This window comes from Hemibagrus wyckioides, linkage group LG29 (assembly GCF_019097595.1).
Source record: "Hemibagrus wyckioides isolate EC202008001 linkage group LG29, SWU_Hwy_1.0, whole genome shotgun sequence".
Taxonomy (NCBI): Eukaryota; Metazoa; Chordata; class Actinopteri; order Siluriformes; family Bagridae; genus Hemibagrus; species Hemibagrus wyckioides.
The window spans coordinates 3,007,337-3,017,336 of record NC_080738.1 but is presented as its reverse complement, the minus strand read 5'-3'; the positions used below and the strand labels follow the sequence as shown (position 1 = coordinate 3,017,336).

The following is a 10,000-nucleotide window of genomic DNA, read 5'->3' as shown; positions in this document are numbered from 1 at the left end:
ACGGATCTGGAACCGAAGCCGAGTTTACCGCCGAGACGAACAAAGCCGTGTTAGACACACCAAAGACGCAGACTGAATTCCGACATTAATCTGCTTATCGCGCTCTGTTTTTAGCAAAGCAACCATTCACAGCGCATGACACAAGATTTAGAGCACGAGGACATGCCTCCTGATCCTCCAGGTTCGAATCATTATGCAGAACAACAACTAAATCCAGGCATGATTTAAGCGATTGTTTTACCAAACATCACAATATGCTGTGCTTAAAAACGATCATTTTCTTGTGAGAAAAGTGGGTGGGGCTTTGGATTTACTGATCAGGACAAAACAGACATGGCTGTGCTCGTGGACTATGGAAGACAAACAGCTTCACCACTATTCCAAGCTGGAGGAAAAGGACAAAACATTCCATCCTGAAAAACTTTTCTATTTGACGGAAATGGCAACCCAAATACCAAACCTAATGCAAAGGGGAAACAAAATTGGTTGTGTGGAGTGATGGTTAAAACACTGTATGATTGGGTGGCTGAGGTATAGGTGGCACATGCCTGCCTATAGTGAGGGACAAGGTGAAAGATGATTGGCTGCTTGGCAAGGAGGTGAAGATGACTGGCTGTAAGGAGGGGCAGGTAATATGTGATTGGTTGGGAGAAGTGGCAGTAAAAATATTGAATGATTGGGTGGGAGGTGGTGTAGGTGACACATGCCTACCGTGGGGTTAGGGGGGCAAAGTGAAAGATAATTGCTAAGCAAGGAAGTAAAATGTGATTGGCTGTAATGAGGGGGAGGGAAAATGTGATTGGCGGTAAGGAGGTGAAGGTGAAATGTGATTGTTTGGGGGATGTGGCAGTGAAAATACTGAATGACTGGGTGGGAGGAGGTATTGGTAAGATGAAGATGAAAGATGATTGGCTGCTAGGCAAGGAGGTGAAATGTGATTAGCGGTTATTCCATTTTATGTTTAGGACATGTTGTCCCGCCCACCACGAGACTGTTTAGAGGCGGGAAAAACTTTCACTTTAGTGGAAGATTACAGACAGGGAAATTATTCTACAAACGAGACAGAATCCCTATTTCAACTTGTCTTTAAACAGTAAAAAAGAAAGATGGTGTACAAGCTTCTCGCTTGCTGGGGCAATAATTTAATAAGAGACATATTGTGTATATATAATAATGATATAGTGCTGTTCTAATGAAAACGCTGGGCGAATGCAGCTCTAATCAAGACTTTATTTCCTCCGGTGTTCCGAGCCGGCGCTGCTCTTTATTACTGCAAGTGCAAATATTTGCAGTACACACCTGCTGAGCAGCTCGCGAGATATCACGACGTGTTGACAGGGACGTGCGGCCACACAAAAGACGCTAATAGGCCAAGGTGCTGAAAAGCAAGAGGTGACTGGAAAAACCCCCCCAAAAAATACATGGCAGTTCTCCAAACCCACAAGCTGTTACACACACACACACACACACACATCTCAATCAATATTATAAACACAGCGTGACACCGACTTCCTGTCACTTCATCAACATGATGCGGATATGAGTATGTGCCCATACCAGTCGGATTGTTTACCCTTTCCGATATTTAGGAATGGAATGCTTTCCAGACTCCGAGCTTTTTACACCACGAACATTCGGACGTATCAGAAAAGGTAGCTGTTTAAAATATCTATAAAGCATTTCCTGCAGGATTTCACCATTTCTGGATCAAGCGAGCTCCACGATATCCTGAGGAACTTTCGAATTTTCTTTAAGATTTTCCGTAGATTCAGTTCAGCCTCTTCCAGTCACATGTATGGAAGAAAATGAGAAAAAAAGAAGGAATTTTGTTTGTGGTTTGGCCACAATGCAGAGAAAATGTTATGGGAATATTACGGGAACATCTGGGAAACGTTCTGAAAGAACACATGGGAAATGAAATGAGGTATATTTACCAACTAATAATCTGACTTTGGTCTTAAGTAACACAGGTCGATCTTTATCCATCCAACACAAAGCATCACAATGTGAAATTCCGATATTCTGTGAATTCCTAGTCGAGACCGCTTGGCGTCTTTTGGAGGAAGTGGAGCAGGATACAAAGCTGGAGGACCGGAGGATACGGTGTTACATGAGCAAGCGACGAGACAGCTAAAGTCTGCAGTCTGTGTGTTTTTGTGTGTGTGTGTGATGGCTGGAACTGATTTGGGGTGAAAGCTCCGAGTCTCCAACAAAGCCTCCCTGATTAGCACAGAGGCACAGAGGAGACGCACCAACAGACTGCAGCGATGTGGCTAAATGTGTGTGTGTGTGTGTCTGTCTGAATATTGCCTGATCACTACAGCACTCAAAGCAAAGGACAAAACAGATTTTTTTTGCTAGCTGCCATTCAGCTTCTCTAAAGGAAAGAGGAAATAAATGATAAAAGAAAGGTGTAGTGATGGAGTGATGGAGAAAAAGACAGACAGTGAAAGAGATAAAAGTTACTGGAGCAGAGAGCCAGACAGCCTCTCCACATGCTTCAAGAATGAGACAACGGAAGATTCCAGAAGCCGCAGCCAAAAGAACTGGCCAGTGGCTCCGACATCAGCCTCTGTACTGAAGGTTAGGAGGACAAACTTTGGAGAACATCTGGGGAACGTTTGAGAAATCAATCTTGGGAGATCATTCAGTGTTAGAAAAGGTCTTATATTAGGAAGAACATTAAAGGAACATTTATCCTGAGCATTTTAGAAGGATGAGTGAAGGATATTTTTGGAGAAAGGAGAACAAGGAGTACAACATTCAAAAAGTTTTAGAACTAACATTTAGTGAGCAATGTTAAAAGATTCAAGCAAATTTCTTACACCATTCCCATTCAGGAATACCAGAAGAACAAACTGAAGAATATTTGAGGAACATGCTTCAGGATAACGCTTGAGGAATGTTGTTTATGGAATGGTTAGAAAAGCATTTGGGAGAAAATGAAAAGAACGTTTAGGAAACGTTTCTGGAATGTTAAGAAAACAACAGAAGGAACATTTATGTGTATGTTTATGTTTAAGGAAGATTTTGGCATGTTTAGGAGCCGCTTTGGGAACATCTGGTGAAGAATAACTGAGAAACATTTGGACTACAAAGTACAGAGTGTTTGAAGAATGAACTAGAAACATTTCAGAAGCATTTCTGGAATATTTCCTCCCATTGGGAGAACTAACAGAGGAATGGTTTGGGGAATGTCTAGAGAACGTACGTGTTTAAGGATAATGCTGAGGGAATGATAATTAAGGAATGCACAGACAGGAGAATAGGAGCATAGGAGAATGTTAGGAGAATGCTAAGAAAACATTCCGATTAACGTTTGGGGAATTTCTATAGAGATTTGTCGGTATATGTAAGGAAGACTTCTTGGGGGAGTACGTGAGGAATGTTTGAGGAGCGTTTGTGGATGAATGTTGGAAGAGCTTTTCCGTAACATTTGGGGAATGTTAGGAGAACATTTGGAAAGCATATTCCAGTCGGATGAAGCTAGACTAATCCTGGCATCAGGCCCGATCCGTGTGGCTATGTGAGGAATTTCTGAGCTCCGGAATCACCTGACCACTGTCTGCTTCTTCAGACTCTGCTAACGTCTCCACACACACACACACACACACAGCCTCTCCCTCTGAGCAAACACTAATTCCTCTCACCTGTGTGCTGACGGTGTTTGTGCCGTCCGTGGCCTCCAGCGTCAGGTTGTAGTTGGATTTCTGCTCGGCGTCCAGCGGCCGCGCCACCATCAGCGTCCCACTCGCTTTTCCCACGTCAAACCGGCTGTCCGAGTTCCCGCCTGTACAGGAAGGCAGAGAAGAACTGTTAAACTCGCTCTGCTTCAAAAAACTTCAAATAACCTTGTGTTCAACCTTATACCAGAGCGGAAAACTCATTAGAAAGTTTATATCCAGCTACAGAATCCTCGGGTTTTGTATTGTATTTGTGTTATTTTTTTAAACCACGATTTTATCGCTAATATATAACACCAGGACACTCCTGGGAGAAAATCTGCAGTCTTCGTGGACGCGCCTTGCATGCACACGCTGCCTTGTAATTAAACGTTCAAAGAGCTACAGTAATTAGAAAAACTGCACACAGAAGGATTTGCCTTCCAAAGATCACTGATAACAAATACATTAGAAAAAAATCACGAGGCTGCAAAGGGCTCTGGGAAAAGCCACGACGGACCGTTTTTCCAGACCCCCCTGATTAAACCCGGATTTTGACAGGGATTGATTTTCTGTGGGGAATTTCCCAGTTTAGTTCAACGGCTAAGCTTCGGATTTATCCCCGTGTGTGAAGGGACAATGCACTTAATAACGATAATAATAAAAACAATCTAATGTACAAAGATACACAAATCTCACGGATATGCATTCAGAACATGAAAACACTCTGCATACGTTTACTATTTCTTACTGCTAGCTAACATCAGCAAAAGTTTCAGTTAATTCCTTAGGCACTAAATATTTTTTTTTATTTGTAGAAAGGTAATCAGTTTCTTCCTCATGCACATGCAAAGTCAGAACAACTCTTTCTCAAAAACTCAAAACACTGACATAGCATTTATGTGGCAGATTAGCATGCTAGTTGCATGTGTAGCTTGTTTTCAGTGCACAAAAAGAATATCAACATAAAGAACAGCACATTAGGTTACAATTTTTTTCAGTTTTCTTCATAAGAATTGAATTGATTACAGATAATAAATTAGCTATACTCAGCACTAGCTAGCTAGCTAATGTCCTACTACATAAAATATGACACTTTCGTACGTTTCTTAATAGTACAATCTGTAAAAATGTTCTATAAGTGCCAACAGCTAATAGTTTGGCTTAAGACTGTCTGGGATAACAGAAATCACGGACGTCATTTAGACGTAGCTAATTATTAATTATTACTTGATCGCTAACTCTCAAAAAATGCTGAGATCAAGCACGGGAGTAGGCTAGCTTCACTTTTCCACAATCAAACCAGCAGGATCCGGATCTTTGTAGAATATTTTCAAAATTTCTGCTTCTGGAAGAGGTTTAAGTGAGTAAAAATGTAAGTCATGCTGCTTCATGTTTCATTTAATGTTAGCAATGTTAGCGTCTCTAAACTCTGCCTTTCGCTTTAAGTGACTGACCACTTAAAAAAACGTTTTTAGAGAATATATTTATATACTCATTCATAATTCACAAAAGAACTCCAGGAGGTTAAGTAGCTGAACTGTTTTTATGCTAATGGGTTTATGCCCGGTGGAAGCTTCTGGGAGATAATGTTTGCACCATGTCTTATTTTAGAAGCGCAATTTCCCAGAAAAAAAAATCACCACAGAGATAAGTTTAAAACACAGAAAAATGTAGAATTTTTTTCTTAATTGAGGCACTTGCCTCAGGCCATGCTGGTGGTGTGCTGAAGCTCTAAAACCACCCAGATGTTGATTATTTTCCTACACCAGAAGTGTTTTATTCCTCTTATATCACAGCAATAGCGGACGCTATAAACAGCTATGAAAATAAAAAGGCTAGCACGTTGTCTAGTACAAATGTAGCATTTTCAAGTCTTCACTTTGAGACACAACAGGACACCACAACACTAAGATGACAGGCCTGTAATTAAAGCCAATCACAGATCTAATAGAGATCTGTGATGGATACCTTCTGCTGTGCAGTTCAGGTCGCACGCAGCTTGTACGACGTGAAACGCCTCACTGGGCTCAGCGTTTTCTTCCAAGCAGAAGAGAGAAACGAGAAGGAGAGGAGATATAGGAGGAGCATAAAAAGAGAGAAAGCAACAGATTGTCAGTCGGTTAGAAAAAGCAAAGGGAAGAAAGAACAAAAAGGGTGAGTAGGTTTTAAGATGCTCAAGGTGCTCTGAGAGACTTATTAGCAAATATAAAAGCACTATCACATGTTATCAAACTGAACAAAACTTCAACAAATCCATAATGTCTGTACCTGTGATGTCAAACCAGACGGGTGTGTCCGTGTTCTCCATGGTGATAACCCCGACCATGTGGGAGACGGGGTCACTCTCCATGACGCTGAAGGAAAAGACGCTCTCGTCGAAGGCCAGTGGAGTGGCGCTTGGCTCCGGCTTCGGGATCCACTCGATGTGCAGGCGGCAAGTGGATGATTTCTGGGGTCGGCCATTATCCACTGCCTTGACCTGAAAAGGTACGGTTTAGAAAATCGTTCCTTATTTACCTTTTCAAATGGTTTTCTGTAGTGTAGTGCTTAAAATACTGCCAAAGTGCTTGGACCCCTTTGATAAACGCAGTCTCAATTTAAAAACGCAATTCATTTATTACTGTTCTACTGTAACCCTTCAAGTCTGTACAGTGGACAAGACTACCATTTAAGTAGCCTTTATACACATAGATTACTGCATGGTGAAATTCTTTCCCACCTGTGGAAAGTTGGGGTCAGAGCACAGCCATGATGTAGTGAGGAACACTGGAACACTGAGGCTTGAGGGCCTTGCTCACAGGCCCAACAGTGGCAGCTTGGCCGTGCTGGGGCTTCAACCCCAATCTTCTGATCAACAACCCAGAACCTTAACCACTTGGGCTACCACCGGCCCACTTAGCTTGGTTACCAGTTAGTACTTGATTTAGTGCAATGACCTGTACACTTCTTGACACTTCTTAATTGATTGTACAGGTTAATTAACCAGTTAGCTTTTGCTTTGTAAATGTTCATCTTCACTGGGCATTCTTGTTGATCTACATTCACTTGCCTCCTCTTCATTGCAGATAGACTTGAATGACACAAAACAATGACTGTCAAAAAGCGGCGTCAAGGACAACAAAGCTTTGCTCTGAGCACCTGCTCGCGGTATGATAGAAGCTGGTGAGTGAGCTAGAGAGGAGGTGTGACTGATATCTGCGAGGACGGTGACACAAAGGACATGGTGCTTGCCAACAAACCCTTTGGAAGTCATGATAGAAATAACGAGTACTTATGATACCTGCGATATTCTCAGGAACATGTTCTGTGATGTAATGATGAAGATACTAATCATCATATTGTTCGGTCTTACATGGTACAGAAACTATCCAAGTACCAACACCTGCATCCCAGTTCCTATCCGGTTTAAAACCCTACACTTTAGGAGTCTCAGCTGAGCCATTTTCAGAAATCATGCAATCTTTTTGCAGGTCTCACCGTGAGGATGTCGTATTCACCAGCCGAGGAGAACCTCTTAGAAGACACGAGGCCCGTTTTTGGCTCGATGAAGAACTTTCCCTGCTCGTCTCCGTCCTCGATGCTGTAGGAGATCTCAGCATTGGCGCCATGGTCCCGATCTGAAGCGATTACTCGATACACAGGTTCTCGCCGCATTGAGCGCTCCTTCTCCACCTTCTCCCGCTCCGGCAGCTTGATTTTGTAGACCTTTTCCATGAAGATTGGTCGGTTGTCATTCTCGTCCAACACCTGCACAATTACACGTACCGTGGTGGAACGGGCTGGTATGCCCTGATCGGTCACCGTGATCTGTCAAGGAAGAGGACAAAGGGGGAGATTAAAACCAGGAGTTTAGAGTAAACCATTGGACTTTTTGTTTCCCAAGGTCCCTTCTGTAGTGAACAGTGTAGTAGGCTATCCTTGGGGAACAGATCTGAGGGCAAAGGTCAGTCAAAAAATACCTTTCCTAACCACCCCCATGAAAGGTAAAAATTTACCCTTGAGGTCTGATTATTGGTTTCAAAAGCAGGACTATATCCTCTCTACCCCCTAACTAATGGTACAAGGTACCTTTGACAAGGCTACACACGTTAAAATGTACAGTTCCCTTTTAATCTGAGAGATGAAAGAAAGAAAAAAAATGATCCTGGTTCCATGATTACCATATCACTACACTTCATGCCCAGTTCTGTGACTTGCTCACGGCCAATTCAGCACCCGGTAATTGGACGGGTCTTCAAGTCCCTGTCCATGGAGAACCGGAGAAACATGAACAATTCTTGGTAATGGACTCAGACTTTCAGCCCTTAATGTGTAATTCTGCCAAAATGGGCTTTTTTTTGGTACATTTGATCCCTCTCATGTCAAATAACCCTAAAACCCAGAAGACATCTGGTGTCAAATTGGACATTTCCAATTAGAGAGGAAACAAGATCAGGGAGCAGCAAATTGAGAAAGTGAGCGACGGGACAATAATAGACTGTCTGCGCGATGCCTTCTCCAGAGGATAGGCCGATTGAAAACGTTTGTTAAACGTGGCCGGAATCGATCTGACCAAAAAAAAAAAAAAAACCCTCACATTCTCAGCTTCTTTTGACAAAGCTTTCGCTAATTCAACTGCCTGCCAAAATGGAAGCAATGCCCCTGGTGATTAGCTGTCAGATATTTTACAGAGACACACAGCTAAGTGAGACCTCGAGGTAGGTGAGATGAACAAGCTGTTATGCACTTCAGAGCATCAGAGTGACAGCTTCTTCCCTACCGCCTTGTCCCGCGAGACCGTGTTAATACCTACGAGAAAAATTCTTACCATCTTACAAAAAAACAGGATGCAAACTAATTGGTCTCGCTGATCGATGTTTCCTTAAAAATAACAGATGCTTGTGGGATGTTTTTGGAGTTAGGGGATTATTCGGTTTTTTTTTAATCATTAATCCAACAACTTACAGTGGAACGTACACACCATTTTTCAACTCAGAAAGAATTCAAGAGCTTCCATCATTGGGTGGATTTAATCGCTGGCCAAATCAATGTGCATGAGAATAAACTTATTCCCTGACTTTTGACAGTAAATGAGGAAAAACGTCTCACTGTACTACCGATCAATCCGGTTGTGTATGTGCAAGCCAAAATAAAAAAAAATGAAAATCTGAATCGTATTCAAAATATCCGCACATCTCAAAGCGCAGAATTTTAATAAGACACGGAGTTACAAGAGTACAAAACCTTTTTGGTCAGTATGACTAACCGACTGAAAACTTTTTGTGCTTTCGTAACTATGCGTCCTATTAAATCCTTTTTTTATTATTATTTTTGCAGAGCTCAGCTATTTGGGATTTTATTACATTTTGGAGTGCAATTTTTTTTATGTTGTCCTCAGCATTTTTTTTTTTTTTTAAATCATAACGACTGTGTAAACACTTACCGAGGTGTTAGATAACTATTAATAATGCGCAATAAAAAGAATGTGATAAATTATTACAAAATATTCCTCATTGGGATGAGTGAAGCAGCTGTTCAGGATATTTGTAGTGATTATTTGAACTGTCTCATTTCAATAATACTCTCTTGAGTTAAAATATATAATTAGAGTTTGTTTTTGTCCTTTTAAAAAAAGAAAAAAACTCATAAACTGCTAGATATATCTTCACTTGGAGGGATGATGTTCAGATCGGGTTCTGGAAATAAGCATTCGGTCTGCAATAATGGCAGACCTGGGCATACACACACACATAGACATACACTTTTTCTTGCTAATAAAGCATCTCAGGGAGAGAACGAGCGCCTAGAGCAGTTTAAGTTAAAAAGAAAAACGAGAAATGGAGGTCCAAACACGAACACGGCCATTTCGGTGTGTGTAAGCAGGCAGCAGCTCCTCCATCAGGCTCGTCACACACCATTTGGTTCAGAAGCCGATTAACGGAGTAATGTGTTGTCCTCTTCCAAAGCCGTTGTTTTCTGAGCCGCTTCCACACGAACACGATTAATTAATCTGGTTAGTTCCAACAATATTAATTAACTGAGTTGCTTCTAACCATCCACAGCATGTGTGTGTGTGTGGGGAGTTCACTGGCTCAGTCAGTCCCGGGTTTATGGAAATGCAGCTCCAGATCAGTAATTACAGCGAGACAGAACATCAATTATACGAAAACAAATTTCAGAACACAGACTCGCTCCAATTAGTCCGACACTGGAGGAGGATGAGGGCGGATGGTAGAACCGATTATTACCGAGATGCGTGTACGACTACGAGACAAAACATCCCGCAATCACCGCCAGATCTGACCCAGAAAGTACAGCACTTAGAAAGAAAAAAAGAAAAATGATCTGATAAAAAG

At 41.9% G+C, this 10,000-nt stretch overlaps 1 protein-coding gene across 8 annotated transcripts in view; it reads right to left on the bottom strand.

The window, feature by feature from the left end:
* Positions 1 to 10,000, bottom strand: part of fat1a (FAT atypical cadherin 1a) — a 77,411-nt gene that overhangs the window by 33,353 nt on the left and 34,058 nt on the right. For 6 of the 8 annotated variants that reach the window (XM_058385048.1, XM_058385054.1, XM_058385046.1 and 3 more), the window contains exons 5-8: positions 7,143 to 7,472; positions 5,934 to 6,144; positions 5,634 to 5,702; positions 3,651 to 3,790 (exon numbers count right to left, since the gene is read on the bottom strand). In XM_058385048.1, coding sequence (XP_058241031.1) covers positions 3,651 to 3,790; positions 5,634 to 5,702; positions 5,934 to 6,144; positions 7,143 to 7,472 — 750 coding nt within the window. The remainder of the gene's footprint in view (positions 1 to 3,650; positions 3,791 to 5,633; positions 5,703 to 5,933; positions 6,145 to 7,142; positions 7,473 to 10,000) is intronic. The other 2 variants (XM_058385050.1, XM_058385051.1) reach the window with 1 other exon arrangement.